We start from the raw sequence: 27,655 nt of genomic DNA, 5'->3' as shown, positions 1-27,655 counted from the left end.
AGAAAAAGTATTCCTCCTGACTCTCTCTCTCTCCTGCCTTTCATCTCTCTCTCCTACCTTTCATTCCTCTCTCTCCTATAGGTGTCCTGCCTCTCTCTCTCTCTCCTACCTTTCATCTCTCTCTCTCTCTCTCTCTTTCTTACCTTTCATCTCCCTCTCTCTCTCCTACATTTTATATCTCTCTTTCTCTCTCCTACCTTTCACCCCTCTCTCTCTCCTCTAGTTGTCCTTCCTCTCTCTCTCTCCTACCTTTCATCTCCATCTCTCTCTCTCTCTCCTACCTTTCATCCCTCTCTCTCTCCTCTAGTTGTCCTCCCTCTCTCTCCCCTACCTTTCATCCCTCTCTCTCTCCTCTAGTTGTCCTCCTCCCTCTCTCTCTCCTACCTTTCATCCCTCTCTCTCTCCTACTTTTCATCTCCCCCTCTCTCTCTCCTCTAGTTTTCCTCCTCTCCTCCACCTCGGCCGTCTTTCTCCTTCCTCTAGTAACGGAGCTAGTGAATAGTATGAATAACCACACGTTAGATACCTAAAGATTTGAGCTAGTCAATGCCTTGGCTTAAACTCAGTGAACTGAGTCTTCTAACGCCTAGGGCTTTAACTCTGTGTGCTTCTATAGTCATGTGGATTACAGGAGACTTGGGTTCCCTTATATGGGAACAAGATAACCTCTCTAATGTGGCACATCTGTTCTTAACTCAGGATTCACTTCCAGGCTGGTAAACTGGCTAAAGCTGACATGGAGACCTGTGAGTTGGTTTTGATTGTTTCTCAATGCTTTAGTAAATGTACACTGATTATTTTTTGGAGATCATATAATCGAATGTTATACTCTCTCTTTCTTTTCCTCCTCTGCAGATGTCTGTCTGTCTGTCTGTCTGTCTGTCTGTCTGTCTGTCTGTCTGTCTGTCTGTCTGTCTGTCTGTCTGTCTGTCTGTCTGTCTGTCTGTCTGTCTGTCTGTCTGTCTGTCTGTCTGTCTGTCTGTCTGTCTGTCTGTCTGTCTGTCTGTCTGTCTGTCTAGATATTTCTCTCCCTCCTTCTTTCCCTCTCACTCACACTTTAACACCCACAGGCTTCTGTCCCAAATGGCGCCCTATCCCTCATAGGGTCCTGGCCTAAAGTAGGGCACTACACTATATTATAGGGTGCATTGGGTCCTGGTCTAAAGTAGGGCACTACACTATATTATAGGGTGCATTGGGTCCTGGTCTAAAGTAGAGCACTACACTATATTATAGGGTGCATTGGGTCCTGGTCTAAATTAGGGCACTACACACGGAATAGGGTACCATTTTGGACACATGTTGAGATGTGAGGACCCAGCAGGTATCCAGGACCCAGCAGGTATCCAGGAAGGACCCAGCAGTTATCCAGGACCCAGCTGGTATCCAGGAAGGACCCTGCAGGTATCCAGGACCCAGCAGGTATCCAGGACCCAGCAGGTATCCAGGACCCAGCAGGTATCCAGGACCCAGCAGGTATCCAGGAAGGACCCAGCAGGTATCCAGGAAGGACCCAGCAGGTATCCAGGAAGGACCCAGCAGGTATCCAGGAAGGACCCAGCAGGTATCCAGGACCCAGCAGGTATCCAGGACCCAGCAGGTATCCAGGACCCAGCAGGTATCCAGGTGACACACACTTTACCCCTTTCCCTGCTGTAGATATAGTTCCAAGGTGCCCTGCCCTCCTCCCTCAGGTAGGACGTTTTCAATGTGTGTGTGTGTGTGTGTGTGTGTGTGTGTGTGTGTGTGTGTGTGTGTGTGTGTGTGTGTGTGTGTGTGTGTGTGTGTGTGTGTGTGTGTGTGTGCATGCATGCGTGCGTGTTCGTCTTGTCAATGAAATATGTATAAAAAATAAACTACATTTCAATCAATCCAAATCAATGGTGGACATGCAAGATGGCCGCCTCCATGCACTTATGTCTCGTTTGCTAAATTTGTCGTATCTTGTTATAAGCTACTATCTGCATGAACACAGTTTAGGCCTACATGATCTCAAGACGCTGGCAATATAAAAAAAATGGGATAAAGTTGATTGTGTTGATTGGTTGTTTTGAAAACTGTGGTCCCGTGGGCCTAGTTCTAAAATGATGACGTCATATCTGTAATTCTGACATCTTTCTAGACATAAACAGAGAGGAAGAGGCAAAGCGAGAGGGTTTACTCTCGTCAAAATCTATCCATGATAAGCAGATCGCCAGCCTTCCCGCCTTTGGGACAACAACTCCCATTGTTAGGACAAGAGACAAGACCATCTAGTCATTATTGAGTGTCTTACTTTGACTTTCTGTTTTCCTCTGTAATGAGATACCTAGGCCACAAGGTGGCGCCAAACATCAGTCCTTTCACCTCAGCTTCACTACAAGGATCAACTGGAGATACTGTAAGAGGTGTCTGAGCAGTTTTCGTCTAATATAAAGATCTGAAAGTGATTAATAAAAGTGGTCTGAAAAAGTACCAGGTTAAAATTAATTAAAAACACAAGATACATTCAGGTAAAAAAAAAAAACAGCCAGAAAAGCAATGCCTAAATGTTCAACCTAGGCCAACATATTAATATATGACATCATTAAACAGTAACCCAGGGGCGCAACTTTGGTTTTATAAGTGGGGGGGGACATAATTATTATTATTATTATTTATCCAGTCGGAAAAACACTCCAAACAGCCTGCCCGACTGCTCGGAGGCAGTATCACATTCCAATTATAAAACTGGGGAGGACAAAAATACAATGTCGCCCCCCCTGTCCACAGCGAAAGTTGCGCCCCTGTCTGAGTAATCTGATAGGTATTCTAACCAGGCAGTGATGAGCACAATTTGTTCAAAGATAATGGTTTATTTTATTTAGGTAAGTTTATGTTATCAGCAATATTACTCATTTTAAAAAGTTGTCATTAAAAAACGTAAAACTACTTTGCTTTAACGATAAAAACAAATATGATTAATTGTATTCGCAATCAGTGTCTCCTAAAATTTTCCATGTTTCATAGTGTAGGCAGCATACTGTTCTGTTAAACTCAGGGTGTTTCATAGTGTAGGCAGCATACTGTTCTGTTAAACTCAGGGTGTTTCATAGTGTAGGCAGCATACTGTTCTGTAAACTCAGGGTGTTTCATAGTGTTCATACTGTTCTGTTAAACTCAGGGTGTTTCAGTGCAGCATACTGTTCTGTTAAACTCAGGGTGTTTCATAGTGTAGGCAGCATACTGTTCTGTTAAACTCAGGGTGTTTCATAGTGTAGGCAGCATACTGTTCTGTTAAACTCAGGGTGTTTCATAGTGTAGGCAGCATACTGTTCTGTTAAACTCAGGGTGTTTCATAGTGTAGGCAGCATACTGTTCTGTTAAACTCAGGGTGTTTCATAGTGTAGGCAGCATACTGTTCTGTGTTTCAAACTCAGGGTGTTTCATAGTGTAGGCAGCATACTGTTCTGTAAACTCAGGGTGTTTCATAGTGTAGGCAGCATACTGTTCTGTTAAACTCAGGGTGTTTCATAGTGTAGGCAGCATACTGTTCTGTTAAACTCAGGGTGTTTCATAGTGTAGGCAGCATACTGTTCTGTTAAACTCAGGGTGTTTCATAGTGTAGGCAGCATACTGTTCTGTAAACTCAGGGTGTTTCATAGTGTAGGCAGCATACTGTTCTGTTAAACTCAGGGTGTTTCATAGTGTAGGCAGCATACTGTTCTGTAAACTCAGGGTGTTTCATAGTGTAGGCAGCATACTGTTCTGTTAAACTCAGGGTGTTCAGGGTGTTTCATAGTGTAGGCAGCATACTGTTCTGTTAAACTCAGGGTGTTTCATAGTGTAGGCAGCATACTGTTCTGTTAAACTCAGGGTGTTTCATAGTGTAGGCAGCATACTGTTCTGTAAACTCAGGGTGTTTCATAGTGTAGGCAGCATACTGTTCTGTAAACTCAGGGTGTTTCATAGTGTAGGCAGCATACTGTTCTGTTAAACTCAGGGTGTTTCATAGTGTAGGCAGCATATTGTTCTGTAAACTCAGGGTGATTCTCAATATGCATACTACCGTACTTCACACTCTCATGCTACAGTACGTGTGCATTCTCCGATCACATTCTCTTGAGTACGTTCTTGTGAGGACGAGAGTGTGGGGAATGCATCCCTTACCAATGATACGTAGCCTAGTCCAGACATGGGCAACTTTGATGGCGCTGGCCTCAAATAATCTGAACTCATCATGAGGGCCTGCCATTACCCCCCACCCGTCCCCCAAATTATAATGTTGTAATTCTACACATTTTGCAATGGGGTGTAGAGAAAATGCTGTGAGTTTAAAGCAAGTTTTCTGAAATTCTAAACATGTTACCATAGGATAGACAGAGAGATGTTTACAGTTGTTACTGTAATATCTGAGTGAAAGTTGACTAACAAAATCAATGGGGGAGCCCCCAGGTGGTAATTTGGCCGTGATTACTACAAGTTTAAATAGCTGGCTACTAGACTCATTTACCAAGCTAAAACATGCTCCCTGACATGGGCTAACTGAGTGACTGTCAGTGATTGAAATAACGAGAAAAACTGCTAATGTGCAACCGAATCTGAAATTGTACATTGTGTATTCTACTAGTCTAACTCGCAACCGTAAACAACAGACGGGAGGGGAGTTCCCGGGGGAGGTCCCGGTCCCTGGCCTAGTCATTACTGTTCTACCGAGTTCAACAGATGAGGCGGTGAGGCCACACCAGGTGACCAACCGACAGTGAAGCCTACGCATTAGATAATCTTCGCGCAGGTCTGTGCTGTCCATGTGACTCTGGAGCGCGGTGTTGTGTTTGTGTGCGTGTTATCCGCTTACAGGGGCTCTCAACGCAAAGCCCCTGTCATCTTACTCGCGCTTCTGCTTGCTCATTCCCGATGTGCCAACTGGAGAGAGAAGAGAAGCGACGTTAGTTGTTTGAACCGTTAAGGGGAAAACGTTAGGAGAGCCATGGCGAACCCAGGACAAAAAGTGGTGCTAATCACCGGTTGCTCCTCCGGGATCGGGCTGAGGATGGCGGTGATGCTCGCTAAGGACGAGAAACAGCGCTATCACGGTAAGAGAGTAACCTCCAGGGCCTTCAGGAAGTATTCACACACCCTTTGACTTGTTCCACATTTTGTGTTACAGCCTGCATTTAAAATGTATACCGTTTAGATGTTTGGTCACTGGCCTACACACAATATCCCATAGTGTCAAAGTGGAATTATGTATTTTTAAATTGTTACAAATTAATACAAAAAAGTAAAAAGATGAAGTGTTTTGGGTCAATAAGTGTTCAGCCCCTTTGTTACATCAACCCTAAATAAGTTCAGGAGTAAACATGTACTTAACAAGTCACATAATAAGTTGCATGGACTCACTCTGTGTGCAATAATAGTGTTTAACATGATTTTTTTTTAAATAAATACCTCATTACCTGTAAAGTGCCTCAGTCAAGCAGTGAATTTCAGACACAGATTCAACCACAAATGAATTCACCCTTCAGCAGGGCAATAACCGATACAAATTAATTCACCTTTCAGCAGATCAATAACCGATAGCCAAGGCCAAATCTACACTGGATTTGTTTCCCAAGAAGACAGGGAATGATGCTGAGTGGCTGAATCACAGTTTCCACTTAAACCTATGGCAAAACCTGAAAATGGTTGCCTAGCAATGATCATAAACCATTTTGACAGCCCTTGAAGAATTTAGAAAATAATAATGTGCAAATATTGTACAATCCAGGCATGGAAAGCTCTTAGAGATGTACCCAGAAACACTCACAGCTGTAATCGCTGACAAAGATGCTTCGACAAAGTGTTGATCAGGGGTGAGAATAATTATGTCAATGAGATGTTTCTGTATTTCATTTTCGATAAATATGCAACATTTTTCTCAAAACATGTTTTCACTTTGTGACTATGGCGTATTGTGTGTAAATGGGTGAGCGAGAAAAAAAAAGATTGAACCCATTTTGAGTTCAGGCTGTAACACAGAAAAGTGTGTGTGTGTGTGTGTCTGGTGTACAGCAGCCTAATGGTGACGATGCTGTTGGTAGGTTATTAAGTCCAAATAGTCCGATATATTGGGTTATAAAAACCTGTAGTCTATGATTTATCTCTATAAAAAACATGATTTATGGTTAAAAGTAGTACACTATGTAGGGAATAGGGTACACTATGTAGGGAATAGGGTGCACTATGTAGGGAATAGGGTGGGTGGACTATGTAGGGAATAGGGTGGGTGGACTATGTAGGGAATAGGGTGCACTATGTAGGGAATAGGGTGGACTATGTAGGGAATAGGGTGCACTATGTAGAGAATAGGGTAGACAATGTAGGGAATAGGGTACACTATGTAGGGAATAGGGTGCACTATGTAGGGAATAGGGTGGACTATGTGGACTATGTAGGGAATAGGGTGCACTATGTAGGGAATAGGGTGGACTATGTAGGGAATAGGGTGCACTATGTAGGGAATAGGGTGGACAATGTAGGGAATAGGGTGGACAATGTAGGGAATAGGGTGCACTATGTAGGGAATAGGGTACACTATGTAGGGAATAGGGTGCACTATGTAGGGAATAGGGTGCACTATGTAGGGAATAGGGTGCACTATGTAGGGAATAGGGTGCACTATGTAGGGAATAGGGTGCACTATGTAGGGAATAGGGTGCACTATGTAGGGAATAGGGTGCACTATGTAGGGAATAGGGTGGACTATGTAGGGAATAGGGTGCACTATGTAGGGAATAGGGTGCACTATGTAGGGAATAGGGTGCACTATGTAGGGAATAGGGTGCACTATGTAGGGAATAGGGTGCACTATGTAGGGAATAGGGTGCACTATGTAGGGAATAGGGTGCACTATGTAGGGAATAGGGTGGACAATGTAGGGAATAGGGTGGACAATGTAGGGAATAGGGTGCACTATGTAGGGAATAGGGTGCACTATGTAGGGAATAGGGTGCCATGTGACACTTACACAGCAGGTCAACACTTACACAGCAGGTTCCAACACTTACACAGCAGGTTCCAACACTTACACAGCAGGTTCCAACACTTACACAGCAGGTTCCAACACTTACACAGCAGGTTCCAACACTTACACAGCAGGTTCCAACACTTACACAGCAGGTTCAACACTTACACAGCAGGTTCCAACACTTACACAGCAGGTTCCAACACTTACACAGCAGGTTCCAACACTTACACAGCAGGTTCCAACACTTACACAGCAGGTTCCAACACAGCACTTACACAGCAGGTTCCAACACTTACACAGCAGGTTCCAACACTTACACAGCAGGTTAACACTTACACAGCAGGTTCCAACACTTACACAGCAGGTTTCAGCACTTACACAGCAGGTTCCAACACTTACACAGCAGGTTCCAACACTTACACAGCAGGTTAACACTTACACAGCAGGTTTCAGCACTTACACAGCAGGTTAACACTTACACAGCAGGCTTCAGCACTTACACAGCAGGTTCCAACACTTACACAGCAGGTTCCAATACTTACACAGCAGGTTAACACTTATACAGCAGGTTAACACTTACACAGCAGGTTAACACTTATACAGCAGGTTAACACTTACACAGCAGGTTCCAACAGTTACACAGCAGGTTCCAACACTTACACGGCAGGTTCCAACAGTTACACAGCAGGTTTCAGCACTTACACAGCAGGTTAACACTTATACAGCAGGTTAACACTTACACAGCAGGTTCCAACAGTTACACAGCAGGTTCCAACACTTACACGGCAGGTTCCAACAGTTACACAGCAGGTTTCAGCACTTACACAGCAGGTTTCAGCACTTACACAGCAGGTTAACACTTACACAGCAGGCTTCAGCACCTACACAGCAGGTTAACACTTACACAGCAGGCTTCAGCACTTACACAGCAGGTTAACACTTACACAGCAGGTTAACACTTACACAGCAGGTTTCAGCACTTACACAGCAGGCTGACACTTACACAGCAGGTTTCAGCACTTACACAGCAGGCTGACACTTACACAGCAGGTTCCAATACTTACACAGCAGGTTCCAACACTTACACAGCAGGTTCCAGCACTTACACAGCAGGTTCCAACACTTACACAGCAGGTTCCAACACTTACACAGCAGGGTTACATGATTGTCCGTGTATGTACAGTACCAGTCAACAGTTTGGACACACCTACTCATTCCAGGGTTTTTCTTTATTTTACTATGTTCTACATTGTAGAATAATAGATAAGACATCAAAACTATGAAATAACACATATGGAATCATGTAGTAACCAAAAAAGTGTTAAACAAATCAAAATATATTTTCTGTTTGAGATTCTTCTAATTAGCCACCCGTTGCCTTGATGACAGCTTTGCACACTCTTAACCTTCTGGAAGTGTCTGTGCGTGGAAACGTTCTGCTTTACTCCAACCCCTACTAAAGACTCACATACACATCAACTACATAGCAGGTTATAACACTGGTAAACAACACACATCAACTACATAGCAGGTTATAACACTGGTAAACAACACACATCAACTACATAGCAGGTTATAACACTGGTAAACAACACACATCAACTACATAGCAGGTTATAACACTGGTAAACAACACACATCAACTACATAGCAGGTTATAACACTGGTAAACAACACACATCAACTACATAGCAGGTTATAACACTGGTAAACAAAACAACACATCAACTACATAGCAGGTTATAACACTGGTAAACAACACACATCAACTACATAGCAGGTTATAACACTGGTAAACAACACACATCAACTACATAGCAGGTTATAACACTGGTAAACAACACACATCAACTACATAGCAGGTTATAACACTGGTAAACAACACACATCAACTACATAGCAGGTTATAACACTGGTAAACAACACACATCAACTACATAGCAGGTTATAACACTGGTAAACAACACACATCAACTACATAGCAGGTTATAACACTGGTAAACAACACACATCAACTACATAGCAGGTTATAACACTGGTACACAACATACATCACTTACATAGCAGGTTATAACACTGGTAAACAACATACATCAACTACATAGCAGGTTATAACACTGGTAAACAACATACATCAACTACATAAGGTTATAACACTGGTAAACAACAACTGGTAAACAACATACATCAACTACATAGCAGGTTATAACACTGGTAAACAACATCACATCAATAACTGGTACATAGCAGGTTATAACACTGGTAAACAACATACATCACTTACATAGCAGGTTATAACACTGGTAAACAACATACATCACTTACATAGCAGGTTATAACACTGGTAAACAACATACATCTCTTACATAGCAGGTTATAACACTGGTAAACAACATACATCACTTACATAGCAGGTTATAACACTGGTATTCAATGCACATCAACTACATAGCAGGTTATAACACTGGTACACAACACACATACACAACATACACTGGTACACAACTTTCAACTACATAGCAGGTTATAACACTGGTACACAACACACATCACTTACATAGCAGGTTATAACACTGGTACACAACATACATCACTTACATAGCAGGTTATAACACTGGTACACAACATACATCAACTACATAGCAGGTTATAACACTGGTAAACAACATACATCACTTACATAGCAGGTTATAACACTGGTATGCAATGCACATCACTTACATAGCAGGTTATAACACTGGTATGCAATGCACATCAACTACATAGCAGGTTATAACACAGGTACACAACATACTAGAGGTCGACCGACTATGATTTTTCAACGCCGATACCGATTATTGGAGGACCAAAAAAAGCCGATGCCAATTAATCGGCCAATTTTTATATTTTATTTGTAATAATGACAATTACAACAATACTGAATGAACACTTATTTGAACTTAATATAATATATCAATAAAATCAATTTAGCCTCAAATAAATAATGAAACTTTAAATAATGCAAAAACAAAGTGTTGGGGAAGAAAGTAAAAGTGCAATATGTGTCATGTAAGAAAGCTAATGTTTCAGTTCCTTGCTCAGAACATGAGAACATATGAAAGCTAGTGGTTCCTTTTAACATGAGTCTTCAATATTCCAAGGTAAGAAGTTTTAGGTTGTAGTTATTATAGGAATTATAGGACTATTTCTCTCTATACCATTTGTATTTCACATACCTTTGACTATTGGATGTTCTTATAGGCACTTTAGTATTGCCAGTGTAACAGTATAGCTTCCGTCCCTCTCCTCGTCCCTACCTGGGCTCGAACCAAGAACACATCGACAACAGCCACCCTCGAAGCAGCGTTACCCATCGCTCCACAAAAGCCGCGGGGAACAACTACTCCAAGTCTCAGAGCGAGTGACGATTGAAACGCTATTAACGGGCACCCCGCTAACTAGCTAGCCATTTCACATCGGTTACACCAGCCTAATCTCGGGAGTTGATTGGCTTGAAGTCATAAACAGCGCTGTGCTTGAAGCATTGTGAAGAGCTGCTGTTAAAACGCATGGAATTGCTGTTTGAATGAATGTTTACGAGCCTGCTGGTGCCTACCATCGCTCAGTCAGACTGCTCTATCAAATCATAGACTTAATTATAACATAATAACACACAGAAATACGAGCCTTTAGGTCATTAATATGGTAGAATCAGGAAACTATCATCTCGAAAACAAAACGCTGATTCTTTCAGTGAAATACGGAACCCTTCTGTATTTTATCTAACGGGTGGCATCCATCAGTCTAAATATTCCTGTTACGTTGCACAACCTTCAATGTTATGTCATAATTACGTAAAATTCTAGCAAATTAGTTCGCAACGAGCCAGGCAGCCCAAACTGTTGCATATACCCTGACTCTGTGTGCAATGAACGCAAGAGAAGTGACACAATTTCACCTGGTTAATATTGCCTGCTAACCTGGATATCTTTTAGCTAAATATGCAGGTTTAAAAATATATACTTCTGTGTATTGATTTAAATAAAGGCGTAAAAAAAATTATAATAAATAAAAAAATCGTAAAAAATAATCGGCCAAATCGGTGCCCAAAACTACCCTAATTAATCGGCCATTCTGATTAATCGGTCGACCTCTACAACATACATCACTTACATACATCACTTACATAGCAGGTTATAACACTGGTACACAACATACATCACTTACATAGCAGGTTATAACACTGGTACACAACATACATCACTTACATAGCAGGTTATAACACTGGTACACAACATACATCACTTACATAGTAGGTTATAACACTGGTACACAACATACATCACTTACATAGCAGGTTATAACACTGGTACACAACATACATCACTTACATAGCAGGTTATAACACATAGCATGGTTACATGATTGTCTGTCTGCAGTCTGGGCTATGTAAGGCTCTGTGTACGTAAGAGTGTGTCTGCAGTCTGGGCTATGTAAGGCTCTGTGTATGTAAGAGTGTGTGTGTAAGTTACACATGGTTATTATGTCTCATCCCTGCTTAACTGAGACCAATCAGTAAGAGTAGTAGCATTACCACTGCTCTCAGTGTCCTAATGCCTGGTGGATAATACCTAAACCTCCAGGAGGGGCCCTGGCTGGGCCGCTTACTGCCCCACTTAGAGGCCTCATCCTGGGCCGCGGGTGAGCCAGAGGGTGGCGTGGGATGGGTATTCTTGGTGCTGTCGGTTGAGTGCTAACGCTAAGCTAGCCCCATAATAAGATCAGCCCACAGTGCCAGGGCTAAATCAGACAGCAGACACGTGAGGTACAGGTAGTTCAGGGCCGTCTGGCTGCTATCTATAGAATAGTATAACACAGTGTTTTTTAATCCTGGTTCTGAGGGGCGAACATGTTTATTTTTTTAATCCTTAACACTATTCAGTTGAATCCCGCTGATCAACACATTGTTAAACCTTTCATTAGTGGAATCAGGTGTTACTCAGAACCATGTGGTATATATTAACCTGTATAGGGCTAATTGTTATGTATATAGTAGTACAGGATAGTATAGGATACTCAGAACCATGTGGTCTAAGGTAGGGATGTATATAGTAGTATAGGATATTATAGGATACTCAGAACCATGTGGTCTAAGGTAGGGACATATAGATGTATATAGTAGTATAGGATATTATAGGATACTCAGAACCATGTGGTCTAAGGTAGGGACATATAGATGTATAGAGTAGTATAGGATAGTACAGGATACTCAGAACCATGTGGTCTAAGGTAGGGACATATAGATGTATATAGTAGTATAGGATAGTACAGGATACTCAGAACCATGTGGTCTAAGGTAGGGACATATAGATGTATAGTAGTATGTATATAGGATACTAGAACCATGTGGTCTAGGATAGTACAGGATACTCAGAACCATGTGGATAGTACAGGATACTAGAACCATGTAACCTACTCAGAACCATGTGGTCTAAGGTAGGGATGTATATAGTAGTATAGGATAGTATAGGATACTCAGAACCATGTGGTCTAAGGTAGGGACATATAGATGTATAGTAGTATAGGATAGTATAGGATACTCAGAACCATGTGGTCTAAGGTAGGGACATATAGATGTATAGAGTAGTATAGGATACTCAGAACCATGTGGGGTATATTAACCTGTACAGGGTTAATTGTTATGTATATAGTAGTACAGGATATTATAGGATACTCAGAACCATGTGATACACACAGTTAGATGTAGACCAGCGGTACGCAACCTGTGGTCCGTGGACTGGCGCCGGCCCCTGGGATGATACTGAGCGGTCCATCAGATAGTTAACTGACAGTGATTTAGTTATACGGGGCGGCAGGTACTGCCGGTTCGAATCCCGGGGTCTGACGGGACCCGGGAGTTGCTGGAATCAAATCCTAGTTGCCATTGCCTGTCGTTGTGCCCTTGAGCAAGGCACTTAAAACCCCCACAACTGCTCCACGGGCGCCCAGTGTGGCAGCCCCCTGCTCCAACCTGTATGCAGGTGTCCTATCTTAATTTGATCACTCTGTTTTCGCAGAGGATTTTCCTGCACAGCAGAAAATTCTTAATTTGATATTTTTGGGGGGGGCTTCTAAAGTTTGTAATTTCCACTGTAAAATCTCTGAATGTATCAACCCCTACAAACCTGTCTATTAATCATAATCCACATAATAATTCACATGTCCTGTTGCTGCAGGATTATTTTCCCCTGCTGTGAGAAGCTGGTCAAATTAAAATGTAACATCTTTTTGTGTCTTTCAGAGGGGTTGGGATAAAGTGGGTTTGACCTTGTATACAGATGATGAATAAAAGGATCGTCATAATTTGATGTAGCTAAACGGGTCCTTGGACATCAACTCATCCTCCTTCCTTCTCTCTAACCTTAAGGCTACCTGCCTATTACCTTCTCCCTGAATCAACTGTCATATGAACAGCATAATGTGCTACAAGTAGAGACCGACCTGGAAAAGGTCTCCATTAAAGAAGGAGAGGGGGAAGGTCTCCATAAAGAAGGAGAGGGGGAAGGTCTCCCTAAAGAAGGAGAGGGAGAAGGTCTCCATAAAGAAGGAGAGGGAGAAGGTCTCCATAAAGAAGGAGGGGGAGAGGGAGAAGGTCTCCCTAAAGAAGGAGAGGGGGAAGGTCTCCATAAAGAAGGAGAGGGGGGGAAGGTCTCCATAAAGAAGGAGGGGGGAGGGGAGAAGGTCTCCCTAAAGAAGGAGAGGGGGAAGGTCTCCCTAAAGAAGGAGAGGGGGGGAAGGTCTCCCTAAAGAAGGAGAGGGGGGAAGGTCTCCATAAAGAAGGGAGGGGGGGAAGGTCTCCATAAAGAAGGAGGGGGGAGAGGGGGAAGGTCTCCATAAAGAAGGAGGGGGTCTCCAGAGGGGAAGGTCTCCATAAAGAAGGAGAGGGGAGGGGGGAAGGTCTCCATAAAGAAGGAGGGGGAGAGGGAGGGGGAAGGTCTCCATAAAGAAGGAGAGGGAGGGGAAGGTCTCCATAAAGAAGGAGAGGGGGAAGGTCTCCATAAAGAAGGAGAGGGGGAAGGTCTCCATAAAGAAGGAGAGGGGGAAGGTCTCCATAAAGAAGGAGAGGGAGAAGGTCTCCATAAAGAAGGAGAGGGGGGAAGGTCTCCATAAAGAAGGGAGAGGGGGAAGGTCTCCATAAAGAAGGGGGAGGGGGAGGTCTCCATAAAGGGGGAAGGTCTCCATAAAGAAGGAGAGGGGGAAAGGTCTCCATAAAGAAGGAGAGGGGAGAGGGGGAAGGTCTCCATAAAGAAGGAGAGGGGAGGGGGAAGGTCTCCATAAAGAAGGGGAGGGGAGGGAAGGGGAAGGTCTCCATAAAGAAGGAGGGAGGGGAGGGGGGAAGGTCTCCATAAAGAAGGAGAGGGGAGAGGGGGAAGGTCTCCATAAAGAAGGGGAGGGGAGAGGGGAAGGTCTCCATAAAGAAGGAGAGGGGAGAGGGGGAAGGTCTCCATAAAGAAGGAGAGGGGAGAGGGGAAGGTCTCCATAAAGAAGGAGAGGGGAGAGGGGGAAGGTCTCCATAAAGAAGGAGAGGGAGGGGGAAGGTCTCCATAAAGAAGGAGAGGGGAGAGGGGGAAGGTCTCCATAAAGAAGGAGAGGGGAGAGGGGGGAGAAGGTCTCCATAAAGAAGGAGAGGGGGAAGGTCTCCATAAAGAAGGGGAGGGGAGAGGGGGAATGTCTCCATAAAGAAGGAGAGGGGGAGGGGGGAGGGAGAAGGTCTTCATAAAGAAGGAGAGGGGGAAGGTCTCCATAAAGAGGGAGATGGGGAAGGTCTCCATAAAGAAGGAGAGGGGGGGAAGGTCTCCATAAAGAGGGAGAGGGGGAAGGTCTCCATAAAGAAGGAGAGGGGGAGGGTCTCCATAAAGAAGGAGAGGGGAGGGTCTCCATAAAGAAGGAGAGGGAGAAGGTCTCCATAAAGAAGGAGAGGGGGAAGGTCTCCATAAAGAAGGGGAGGGGAGGGAGGAAGGAAGGAAAGGGGGAGGGGAGGAGGAGGAAGGAAGGAGGGGGGGAGGGGGAGAAGGAAGGAAAGGGGAGGGAGGAGGAGGGGGAAGGAAGGAGAAGGGGGAGGAGGAAGGAAGGAGAGGAGAGAGGTGAGAAATAGCTACAAAGATTAACAATAGTAAATTCAGTCCTTTGGGAATATGATTATTATTATTATTATTATTATTATCATAATGTCTTATAGAATGTGGTTTCCCTCCGCTCTTTCCTCTCCTCCTCTCCTCACCTCTCAACATACACATTCCACACAAACACACACACAATAGTAAACCCCACCCACCCACACTCACACAAATAATATAAACATTCCATACTCGAACATGCACATACATGCAGGGTTTGTAACTTCTGTCTAACACCAATGTATTACACACACTTACGTGCTCAAACACACACAGTGTAATTTCTGTTTACTCATTATCAGGTTTAATCCAGTGAACTCTGTTTGACCCTTCTCTCTCTCTCTCCCCCTCTCTCTCTCTCCCAATCTCTCCCTCCCAATCTCTCCCAATCTGTCCCTCTCCCCTCTCTCTCCCTCTCCCCTCTCCTCTCTCTCTCCCACCCCCCCTCTCTCTCTCTCACCCCCTCTCCCATCTCCTCTCCTCTCTCCCACCCCCTCTCCTCTCTCTCTCCCCTCTCCTCTCTCCCACCCCCTCTCCTCTCTCCCACCCCCTCTCCTCTCTCCCACCCCTCTCCTCTCTCCCACCCCCTCTCTCTCCCACCCCCTCTCCTCTCTCTCTCCCCTCTCCTCTCCCCACCCCCTCTCCTCTCTCCCCCTCTCTCTCTCTCCCTCCCCCCCCTCTCTCCCCTCTCCTCTCTCTCTCTCCCTCCCACCCCATCTCTCCTCTCTCCTCTCTCTCTCCAGTCATTGCCACCATGCGAGACCTGAAGCGTAAAGACAAGCTGGTGGAGGCAGCAGGTGATGCGTACGGGAAGAGCCTCTCTCTAGCTGTGTTGGACGTGTGTACGGACGAGTCAGTCAAACAGTGTATCGACGGAATCAAGGACAGACATGTCGACGTACTCAGTAAGGAACAAGCTACTATTACACAGTACTCAGTAAGGAACAAGCTACTATTACACAGTACTCAGTAAGGAACAAGCTACTATTACACAGTACTCAGTAAGGAACAAGCTACTATTACACAGTCCTCAGGAAGGATCAAGCTACTATTACACAGTACTCAGTAAGGAACAACCTGTGTGATCTATGGACTTCTCTGAAGGCGTCCCAAATGGCACCCTATTCTCTATGTACTCAACAATACTACTATTACACAGTACTCAGTAAGGATCAACCTTTGTTTTTATGATGCAAGGCAACACTTCTGTCGAAACAAAACAGACCACAGGATTTGAAAATTAACAAAAATGTATAAACCAGAGCCATCTAGGTGCCATCTTGACAGTGTCCTAGTATAAAATACTATGTACTGTCGTAGGTTCTCAACTATACTACTATTACACAGGTCTATTCAAGGTATAAAATACTATGTACTGTCGTAGGTTCTCAACTATACTACTATTACACACATCTATTCAAGGTCTAAAATACTATGTACTGTTGTAGGTTCTCAACTATACAACACATATCTCCCTCCATCCTGACTTTAACCATTAGGGATAAACCATGCAAAACTGACCTCAGTTCAGATCATAGTTAATTGAGAGACTGGAGAGGCCACAGTAAAACTGACCTCGGTTCAGATCATAGTTAACTGAGAGACTGGAGAGGCCACAGTAAAACTGACCTCGGTTCAGATCATAGTTCATTGAGAGACTGGAGAGGCCACAGTAAAACTGACCTCGGTTCAGGGGCCATATGTATGAAGCGTCTCAGACTAGGAGTGCTGATCTAGGATCAGGTCTTATTCATTGTGTTCTAGAAGGCAGCATTTATCCTAGATCATCGCTCCTTAGATGCTTGATGTATACCAGGGGTACTCAACTACTCAGTGGTGTAAAGTACTTATAAATACTTTAAAGTACTACTTCAGTATAAATACTTTAAAGTACTACTTAAGTATAAATACTTTAAAGTACTACTTAAGTAGTTTTTGGGGGGTATCTGTACTTTACTATTCATATGTTTCACAACTTTTACTTCATTACTAAAGAAAATGATGTACTTTTTACTCCATACATTTTCCCTGACACCCAAAAGTACTCGTTACATGTTGAATGCTTAGCAGGACAGGAAAATGGTCCAATTCACCCAGTTATCAAGAGAACATGCCTGGTCATCCCTACTGCCTCGGATCTGGCTGACTCACTAAACAGAGAACATGCCTGGTCATCCCTACTGCCTCTGATCTGACAGACTCACTAAACACACGTGTCGTTTGTAAGTTATGTTTGAGTGTTGGAGTGTGCCCCTGGCTATCCATAAAGAAAAAATAAATGTTGCCATCTGGTTTGCTTAATATGAGGAATTTAAAATGATTTATACTTTAACGTTTGATACGGAAGCATATTTTAGCAACTACATTTACTTTTGATACTTAAGTGTATTTAAAACCAAATACTTTTAGACTTTTACTCAAGTAGTGTTTTACTAGGTGACTTTCACTTTTACTGAGTCCTTTTCTATTAAGGAATCTTTACTTTTACTCAAGTATGACAACTGGGTACTTTATCCACCACTGCAACTACTATTTGAGAAGGTCCGGTCACACACATTTCCTAGGTGGCAAAGGTCCTAGGTGGCCAAGGTCCTAGGTGGCCAAGGTCCTAGGTGGCCAAGGTCCTAGATGGCAAAGGTCCTAGGTGGCAAAGGTCCTAGGTGGCAAAGGTCCTAGGTGGCAAAGGTCCTAGGTGGCAAATGTCCTAGGTGGCAAAGGTCCTAGGTGGCCAAGGTCCTAGGTGGCAAAGGTCCTAGGTGGCAAATGTCCTAGGTGGCAAAGGTCCTAGGTGGCCAAGGTCCTAGGTGGCAAATGTCCTAGGTGGCAAATGTCCTAGGTGGCCAAGGTCCTAGGTGGCAAAGGGATATTGTGATTCATCCGCCTGGTGCATTCTACTAGTACAACTCTCAACAGCAGTAAGTTGAAAGCCCAAATTAGTTCCTAAAAAGTAGGGACCCGCAGTCCACATTTACCCTTTTCTGGACCCGGATCTGAACCGCGGTCCGCCAGTTGAGTATGGCTGATATGTACTATACAGGCCCTGGTCAGAGACTGGGCTAAAGCCTGGTTATAACTCAGTGTAGTGAGAGACTGGGATAAAGCCTGGTTATAACTCAGTGTAGTGAGAGACTGGGCTAAAGCCTGGTTATAACTCAGTGTCGTGAGAGACTGGGCTAAAGCCTGGTTATAACTCAGTGTAGTGAGAGACTGGGCTAAAGGCTGGTTATAACTCAGTGTCGTGAGAGACTGGGCTAAAGCCTGGTTATAACTCAGTGTAGTGAGAGACTGGGCTAAAGCCTGGTTATAACTCAGTGTAGTGAGAGACTGGGCTAAAGCCTGGTTATAACTCAGTGTAGTGAGAGACTGGGCTAAAGCCTTAGGTTATAACTCAGTGTAGTGAGAGACTGGGCTAAAGCCTGGTTATAACTCAGTGTAGTGAGAGACTGGGCTAAAGCCTTAGGTTATAACTCAGTGTAGTGAGAGACTGGGCTAAAGCCTGGTTATAACTCAGTGTAGTGAGAGACTGGGCTAAAGCCTGGTTATAACTCAGTGTAGTGAGAGACTGGGATAAAGCCTGGTTATAACTCAGTGTAGTGAGAGACTGGGATAAAGCCTGGTTATAACTCAGTGTAGTGAGAGACTGGGATAAAGCCTTAGGTTATACTGCCACCCGGTGGTGACGATTGGAACACAACTGAAGAGACAAGAGTGCTCTGATCACCTATGTGAACAGGGGTGTCACTCTTTCCTTCTTGTTTCCCGATTCCTTCCTCTCTCTTCTCCCCCTCCCCCTCTCTACCTCTTTTCTCTCTCTCCTCCCCCCTCCTTCTCCCTCTCATCTCTCTCTTCCACTCCCTCCCACCTCTCTCTCCCTCCTCCTCCTTCCTCCTCTCCCTCCTTCCTTCCTTCCTTCCTCTCCTTTCCCTCCTCCTCCCTCTCACCTCTCTCTCCCCCTCCTTCTCCCATCCTCCTCCCTCCCACCTCTCCCTCCTCCTCCTTCTGCCTCTCCCTCCTCCTTTCCTCCCACCTCTCCTTTCCTCCTCCTCCCTCTCACCTCTCTCTCCCCCTCCTTTTCCCATTCTCCTCCCTCCCACCTCTCTCTCCCCCTCCCATCCACTCCCTCCCACCTCTCTCTCCCCCTCCTTCTCCCATCCACTCCCTCCTACCTCTCTCTCCCCCTCCTTCTCCCATCCTCCTCCCTCCCACCTCTCCCTCCTCCTCCTTCCGCCTCTCCCTCCTCCTTTCCTCCCACCTCTCCTTTCCTCCTCCTCCCTCTCACCTCTCTCTCCCCCTCCTTTTCCCATTCTCCTCCCTCCCACCTCTCTCTCCCCCTCCCATCCACTCCCTCCCACCTCTCTCTCCCCCTCCCTCCCACCTCTCTCTCCCCCTCCTTCTCCCATCCACTCCCTCCCACCTCTCTCTCCCCCTCCTTCTCCCATCCACTCCCCCCACCTCTCTCCCCCTCCCCCTCCCATCCACTCCCTCCCACCTCTCTCTCCCCCCTCCTTCTCCCATCCACTCCCTCCCACCTCTCTCTCTCCCTCCCCCCCATCCCATCCACCTCTCTCTCCCCCTCCTTCTCCCATCCACTCCCTCCCACCTCTCTCTCTCTCTCCCCCTCCGTCTCCCATCCTCCTCTCTCCCTCCCACCTCTCCTCTCCCTCCTCCGCCCCTCCCACCTCTCCTCTCCCTCCTCCTCCTCTCTCTCTCTAGTTAATAATGCAGGTATAGGTCTGGTGGGACCGGTGGAAAGCATCAGTATAGCTGAGATGAAGAGTGTGTTTGAGACCAACTTCTTCGGTGTGATCCGGATGATCAAGGAGGTGATGCCAGATATGAAGAAGAGGAAGGGAGGACACATCATAGTGGTCAGCAGTGTCATGGGACTACAGGGTACGGAACTATGCTTTATAGATTGATTGGTTGATTGGCTGATGTGAAAAAGAGGAGGGGATACACATCATAGTGGTCAGCAGTGTCATGGGACTACAGGGTACGGAACTATGCTTTATAGATTGATTGGTTGATTGGCTGATGTGAAAAAGAGGAGGAGATACACATCATAGTGGTCCAAGCGATATGTGGCAAATGTGATATGTTCACTTTTTAATAAAAGCACGAAACTCGGTACACTTGTACAGTTTGAGGCCCTGAACATGTTCAGATATGGAGGCATTGCAAAAACGCCTCCTGGCAGCCGTGGCGGCCATTTTATATTCTGCCACAGTCGGACAGTGTGTTTTCCTGTCCTATCTGCTGAACCAGACATGAATACACAGAAAAGGTGATGTCTACATCTATGTTTTGATGGTGAAGGATGACAATGGTTCCGTGTACAACATCATAAACGGTTGAGAATATGATATAATGGTGGACTTTTATGTAATGGTGAAGCCATGTGAAGAAATTCAATGTAAAATCGCCTGTTTCATAGAATATTATGTCTGTTGTTCATTTGAAAATTGGATGAAACTCATTTCTTTATGTTTTTTTTTTTTACATAATGCTTGTCAGAAGATGTGGTAGTAGTGGGGATCCTGATGACATACTGCTCTCTGATCTCAGGTGTCGTGTTTAATGACGTGTATGCTGCCTCGAAGTTTGCCATGGAAGGGTTTTGTGAGTGTCTGGCTGTACAGCTGCTCAAGTTTAACGTCACGTGAGTCTCTCTAACACAGATGTTTTCCTAAATTAATGTCTTTATTTTTTAAATTTAATGTGTATATTTTGTCGGGGACGGACCAATTAAAACATACGATTAAAAACATGTTCTCTCTTCTCTCCTTCTCCCACTCTTTCTTCTCTCTCCCCTTCTCCCCCTCTTTCTTTTCTCTCTCCTTCTCCCCCTCTTTCTTTTCTCTCTCCTTCTCCCCCTCTTTTTTTCTTTTCTCTCTCCTTCTCTCCCTCTCTTTCTTTTCTCCCTCCTTCTCCCCTCTTTCTTTCTTTTCTCTCTCCTTCTCCCCCTCTTTCTTTCTTTTCTCTCTCCTTCTCCCCCTCTTTCTTTCTCTCTCTCCTTCTCCCCTCTTTCTTTCTTTTCTCTCTCCTTCTCCCCTCTTTCTTTCTTTTCTCTCTCCTTCTCCCCCTCTTTCTTTCTTTTCTCTCTCCTTCTCCCCCCCCTCTTTCTTCTCTCTCTCCTTCTCCCCCTTTCTTTCTTTTCTCTCCCCTTCTCCCCTCTTTTCTTCTCTCCTTCTCCCCTCTTTCTTTCTTTTCTCTCCCTTCTCCCCTCTTTTTTCTTTTCTCTCCCCTTCTCCCCCTCTTTCTTTCTTTTCTCTCTCCTTCTCCCCTCTCTTTTTTTCTCTCTCCTTCTCCCCTCTTTCTTTCTTTTCTCTCCCTTCTCCCCCTCTTTCTTTTCTCTCTCCTTCTCCCCTCTTTCTTTCTTTTCTCTCTCCTTCTCCCCTCTCTTTCTTTTCTCTCTCCTTCTCCCCTCTCTTTCTTTTCTCTCTCTCCTTCTCCCCCTTTCTTTCTTCTTCTTCTCTCTTTTTCTCCCCTCTCTTTTCTTTTCCTCTCCTTCTCCCCCTCCTTCTCCCCCTTTTCTTTTCTCTCTCCTTCTCCCCCTCTTTCTTTCTTTTCTCTCTCCTTCTCCCCATCTTTTCTTTCTTTTCTCTCTCCTTCTCCCCCTTTTCTTTTCTCTCTCCTTCTCCCCCTCTTTCTTTCTTTTCTCTCCTTCTCCCCCTCTTTCTTTCTTTTCTCTCTCTTCTCCCCCTCTTTCTTTCTTTTCTCCTCCTTCTCCCCCTTTTTCTCTTCTTCTCCCCCTTCTTTCTTTCTTTTCTCCTCCTTCTCCCCCTTTCTTTCTTTTCCTCTCCTTCTCCCCTCTTTCTTTCTTTTCTCCTTCTTCTCCCCCTCTTTCTTTCTTTTCTCCCTCCTTCTCCCCCTCTTTCTTTTCTTTTCTCTCTCCTTCTCCCCCTCTTTCTTTCTTTTCTCTCTCCTTCTCCCCTCTTTCTTTATTTTCTCTCTCCTTCTCCCCCTCTTTCTTTCTTTTCTCTCTTCTTCTCCCCCTCTTTCTTTCTTTTCCCCTCCTTCTCCCCCTTTCTTTCTTTTCCTCTCCTTCTCCCCTCTTTCTTTCTTTTCCCTCTCCTTCTCCCCCTCTTTCTTTCTTTTCTCTCTCCTTCTCCCCTCTTTCTTTATTTTCTCTCTCCTTCTCCCCTCTTTCTTTCTTTTCTCTCTCCTTCTCCCCTCTTTCTTTCTTTTCTCTCTCCTTCTCCCCTCTTTCTTTTTTTCTCTCTCCTTCTCCCCTCTTTCTTTTCTTTTCTCTCTCTTCTCCCCTCTTTCTTTCTTTTCTCTCTCCTTCTCCCCTCTTTCTTTCTTTTCTCTCTCCTTCTCCCCTCTTTCTTTCTTTTTTCTTTTCTCTCCTTCTCCCCTCTTTCTTTCTTTTCTCTCTCCTTCTCCCCTCTTTCTTTCTTTTCTCTCCCTTCTCCCCTCTTTCTTTCTTTCTCCCCTCTCCTTCTCCCCCTTCTCTTTCTTTTCTCTCTCCTTCTCCCCTCTCTTTTCTTTCTCTCTCCTTCTCCCCTCTCTTTCTTTTCTCTCTCCTTCTCCCCCTCTTTCTTTCTCTCTTTCTCTCTCTTCTCCCCCTCTTTCTTTCCCCCTCTTCTCTCTCTCCTTCTCCCCTTTTCTTTCTTTTCTCTCTCCTTCTCCCCTCTTCCTTTCTTTTCTCTCCCCTTCTCCCCTCTTTCTTTCTTTTCTCTCTCCCTTCTCCCCTCTCTTTCTTTTCTCTCCCCTTCTCCCCCTCTTTCTTTTATCTCTCCTTCTCCCCTCTTTTCTTTCTTTTATCTCTTCTCCCCCTCTTTCTTTCTTTTATCTCTCCTTCTCCCCTCTCTTTCTTTTCTCTCTCCTTCTCCCCTCTCTTTCTTTCTTTTCTCTCTCCCCTCCCCTTCTTTATTTTCTCTCTCCTTCTCCCACTCTCTTCTCCCCCTCTTTCTTTTCCCTCTCCTTCTCCCTCTTTCTTTTCCCTCTCCTTCTCCCCCTCTTTCTTTCTTTTCTCTCTCCTCTCCCCCTCTTTCTTTTCTCTCCCCCATCCCTCTTTCCCCCTCCTCATCCTCTCCCTCTTCCCTTTCTTTCTCTCCCCTCCCCTCTCCTCTCCTTCCTCTCCCTCCTCTCCCTCCTCTCCCCCTCTCCCCCTCCCCTCCCCTCCCTCCTCCTAGTATGTCTATGATAGAGCCAGGCCCGGTCCATACAGAGTTTGAATCGAAGATGATTCAGGACGTCCGTCAGAAAGAGTTCCCTGGGGCTGATGCCGATACCGTCAACTACTTTAAAAACGTCTACCTGCCCTCCTCCGTCGACATCTTTGAGACGCTAGGACAGACCCCCGATGACATCGCCAGGGTTAGTCCACCTGCCTGAGTGTGTGTCTGGCCTACTCTCTCTCTACTCTGTCTCTCCCTACTCCCCCCTCTCTCTTCCTCTGTCTCTCTCTCCCTCTCTACTCTGTCTCTCTCTCTCTACTCTCTGTCTCTCTCTACCCCCATCTCTTTTTTTCTCTCTCTCTCCACTGTCTTTCTCTCCCTTTCCTCCCCCAGCAGTGCACTAACTAGTCTCTCTCTCCCCTTCTCTTCCTCCCCCAGCAGTGCACTAACTAGTCTCTCTCTCCCCTTCTCTTCCTCCCCCAGCAGTGCACTAACTAGTCTCTCTCTCCTTCTCTTCCTCCCCCAGCAGTGCACTAACTAGTCTCTCTCTCCCCTTCTCTTCCTCCCCCAGCAGTGCACTAACTAGTCTCTCTCTCCCCTTCTCTTCCTCCCCCAGCAGTGCACTAACTAGTCTCTCTCTCCTTCTCTTCCTCCCCCAGCAGTGCACTAACTAGTCTCTCTCTCCTTCTCTTCCTCCCCCAGCAGTGCACTAACTAGTCTCTCTCTCCCCTTCTCTTCCTCCCCCAGCAGTGCACTAACTAGTCTCTCTCTCCCCTTCTCTTCCTCCCCCAGCAGTGCACTAACTAGTCTCTCTCTCCTTCTCTTCCTCCCCCAGCAGTGCACTAACTAGTCTCTCTCTCTCTCTCCTTCTCTTCCTCCCCCAGCAGTGCACTAACTAGTCTCTCTCTCCCCTTCTCTTCCTCCCCCAGCAGTGCACTAACTAGTCTCTCTCTCCTTCTCTTCCTCCCCCAGCAGTGCACTAACTAGTCTCTCTCTCCTTCTCTTCCTCCCCCAGCAGTGCACTAACTAGTCTCTCTCTCCTTCTCTTCCTCCCCCAGCAGTGCACTAACTAGTCTCTCTCTCCTTCTCTTCCTCCCCCAGCAGTGCACTAACTAGTCTCTCTCTCCTTCTCTTCCTCCCCCAGCAGTGCACTAACTAGTCTCTCTCTCCTTCTCTTCCTCCCCCAGCAGTGCACTAACTAGTCTCTCTCTCCTTCTCTTCCTCCCCCAGCAGTGCACTAACTAGTCTCTCTCTCCTTCTCTTCCTCCCCCAGCAGTGCACTAACTAGTCTCTCTCTCCTTCTCTTCCTCCCCCAGCAGTGCACTAACTAGTCTCTCTCTCCTTCTCTTCCTCCCCCAGCAGTGCACTAACTAGTCTCTCTCACTCTGCTGTAGTGTACTAAGAAGGTGATTGAGCAGGGCAGTTCTGCACGGTTCCGGAACCTTACCAACCCGCTGTACACGCCCATCGTGGCACTGAAGTATGCAGACGAGACGGGCGGCCTGTCGGTGCACGCCTTCTACCATATGTTGTTCAACCTGGGGCCCCTGATGCACGTCAGCATGAAGGCTATGCAGTACCTGACCTGTGGATGTCTACGCTCCAGGACCATCTCCCCTAACTAGACACACACACACACACACACACGCAGAGACACACACACACACGGGCGCGCAGAGACACACAGAGACACACGAGCATGCAGAGACAGGTGCCAGGCACACAGAGACACACACACATAGGCACACGGAGGCACACAGTGACACACACACACACTAGTATGCAGTACCTGACCTGTGGATGTCTGCGCTCCAGAAACATCTCACCCAACACATACGGAGAGTCAAGACACACACTGTAAAGACAAACTCAAAACCCCCCCTGCAGTTTTAAAGTGTTCCTCCCTCTGTGAGCTGCCATACTTTGTACTGTTTGTTTTGATATAAGCAGGACCTACAGAAGGTGAAATGTAACATCTCTGTCTGTCTAACATAGACTATGTATGTATAGACACTATCTTGTCCTGTGTAGTTGCCTGCCTTTGTCTGCTACATTAAGACAAACAGAGGTACATCACAAGGTGAAATGTAACCTCTCTGTCTGTCTAACATAGTGTCTATACATACATAGTCTATCTTGTGTGTAATATATGTCATTTTGAATAGAATGGATCGGCTCTATTTTGACATTAAAAGCTCTTTCTACCTTCCTGAGAAGTCCCTGATTTATATTGGTACAATAATATGATATTCCATTACTGTTGTCATGTTCTTTAATTATTGTTTTGGGTATTTATTCAGAATAGCTGTTTTGGTCGTTAAGATGTAATATATTTGTATGATTATTCAACCTGAAAGAGACATCAGTAAAGTTGAGATGAATGCAATGTGTAGTCGCTCCGTTAAACCACAAGATGGAACTATCGACACGTAAATGAATTACAAACAGTTTGAGTGAAGAAGTTGCTTTCTTTGACCAGTTTGGAACCGTGATTAACTGCCAAAATGGTCTCCAAGCCAATTCACATATGATCTGAGATGACTGAGTAAAATATAATGTTATCCTGCCCTAGTTAAATAAAGGTTAAATAAAATATAAAATCTTATTCAGAAAGAAAGATTTAAATGAATTTGCGCAATATGCGCAGCCACGACGGTCTAGAGCGCACAGATCTGTATTCTCGCGGGAACAGCGCATATCTCGTTCTGTTAAAACAGGGCAAACAACAACAGCAGCAGCAGCGGGCAACTTTCAAAATCAAGTGTGAAGGTAAAATCAAACTGTTTTTTAATCATTTTCTATGACGTTTCCAAATACAACAAACACGATTTAAAATTCGGATTATTTGTCCACGCTCACCCGATCAACATCGATTAGTCTATTGATCTAGCTAGCTTGCTAACTAGCCTTTAGGAAACACGCTGTGGGCGCGCAAGATGGCGGTCAGTGCAGATCATTTGTTTTGGTAGTTGAAGGAATTATTGGATTTCTTTACCCAAATATGACCATTTGGTAGTTCATTTCTATGGTGATAAACCCCGAATGAATGTGGTTTAGTTTGTTTACCAAAGTAATTGATTACTTTCTGCAAGTTTTCCACCTCTAAAACTAAGTTTTCGACACTACTAGATAGTTTTTGAGCTAGCAAGCTTATCTGGCTAGCTTGTAGAACTCACATGGAGACTTCCAGAACCTAAAGGAAAGAAATGGGGAGATCGTCAGATGGACAGTTAACCACAAAAGATGGTGTGGTTGAGGGCACTCCTCTTCAGAATGTAACTGTGGGGGGAAAATACTCCAATGGGTGATGAAAATATGGTGAGTATGGACCACAATACTCACAACTTGCGCCCCTCCAGTCCCCAGCTCAGGCCTGTTACCTTACGACCAAGAGTGTATGTCACTGTTTGAGATGCAATTGTGATAACAATATCTGGTTATCATATGACAACAACCACTCTGCAGGTGTAGCAGTTTTAAGAGGTGCATTTAAAGGGGAGGTTGTCAGTAGGAAGACTCACCACTCTGCAGGTGTAGAGCAGTTTTAAGAGGTTCATTTAAAGGGGAGGTCGTCAGTAGGAAGACTCACCACTCTGGACGTTGGTTCATTTTAACAGTGAATTTCAACAGTGAAATGTTTTTATTCAGGGAATATTTATGCATCCAACAACAAACAAAACAACGGGATATTATTTAAAGAATTTGAAGAAGAGACTCATAGAGTTACAGGTGTATTTCAGGATATCGAAATTATCTTAGGTGGAGATTTTAAATCTTTATCTAATGTGATGATTGACAGATATCCCCCTCCTAACAGATCCAGCATTGTTAATCCGGAGTTTAATAACCTATGTATTGGATTAGTCGATGTTTGGAGATCTAAATGTCCTGATAAAAAGGACTTCACTTGGAGTAACAAGGACATTTCCAGACAGTCAACAATTGACTTCGGGTTGATTTCTAATTCATTAGATAATTCTGTAGTGAAGGTATCAATTGAACCATCAATTCTTACTGATCATAAAGTTATATTCTCATCTTTAAATATTAATGGATCTGAAGTTAAACCGAACCGGAGTTATTGGAAAGTCAATAGTAGACTGTTGGAAGATGATAATTTCAAGATGGATGACAAAGATATTATACAAGACAATTGGAAGAAAGCCCAACTATTTAAGTCTTATGGGAAATATTGGGAATTCAGGAAGTGTGAAATAAGACAAACAGCCATGTGAAGAGGTAAAGAAATTGCTGAACTTAAAAGATTGAGGGAAGATAAACTTATTAAGGAAATCCTTTCTCTAATCTCTATGGAGGACCTTGATGAAGAGGGAAAGGCTCAGTTATTCTCTTTACAACTAGAAATGGACCGGATGTATGAAGAGAGAGCAAAAGGGGCATTTGTAAGA

The 27,655-nt window shown here is 44.7% G+C and overlaps 2 protein-coding genes across 5 annotated transcripts in view; both read left to right on the top strand.

Annotated features, from left to right (window-relative positions):
• The first annotated feature begins 4,594 nt into the window (after window positions 1–4,594).
• LOC112230184 (retinol dehydrogenase 8) lies at window positions 4,595–25,455 on the top strand. 2 transcript variants are annotated; one of them, XM_042317210.1, is made up of 6 exons: window positions 4,607–5,054; window positions 15,867–16,028; window positions 19,837–20,016; window positions 20,689–20,782; window positions 23,262–23,445; window positions 24,641–25,455. In XM_042317210.1, exons 1-6 carry the CDS (start codon window positions 4,949–4,951, stop codon window positions 24,869–24,871), a joined length of 957 nt encoding a protein of 318 aa, XP_042173144.1. In that variant the 5' UTR covers window positions 4,607–4,948; the 3' UTR covers window positions 24,872–25,455. The 2 variants fall into 2 exon arrangements, with proteins under 2 accessions (XP_042173145.1, XP_042173144.1); XM_042317211.1 differs by lacking the exon at window positions 19,837–20,016 and having other exon boundaries at window positions 4,595–5,054.
• A 440-nt stretch (window positions 25,456–25,895) lies between these two features.
• LOC112248065 (zinc finger protein 271) overlaps window positions 25,896–27,655 on the top strand; it is a 34,289-nt gene continuing 32,529 nt past the window's right edge. Inside the window, exon 1 of one of the 3 annotated variants that reach the window (XM_042317205.1) lies at window positions 25,896–26,015. Coding sequence is in view for 2 of the 3 variants with exons in the window: in XM_042317206.1 (XP_042173140.1) it covers window positions 26,547–26,564 (18 nt within the window). In the remaining variant the exon portion in view is untranslated. Of the gene's footprint in view, window positions 26,016–26,075; window positions 26,565–27,655 lie in introns of those variants that run through there. The other 2 variants (XM_042317206.1, XM_042317204.1) reach the window with 2 other exon arrangements.

Source organism: Oncorhynchus tshawytscha, unplaced genomic scaffold, assembly GCF_018296145.1.
Source record: "Oncorhynchus tshawytscha isolate Ot180627B unplaced genomic scaffold, Otsh_v2.0 Un_contig_1368_pilon_pilon, whole genome shotgun sequence".
NCBI classification, from domain to species: Eukaryota; Metazoa; Chordata; class Actinopteri; order Salmoniformes; family Salmonidae; genus Oncorhynchus; species Oncorhynchus tshawytscha.
Note: the sequence above shows the minus strand (reverse complement) of the source record. Positions and strands in the feature narration are given on the sequence as shown.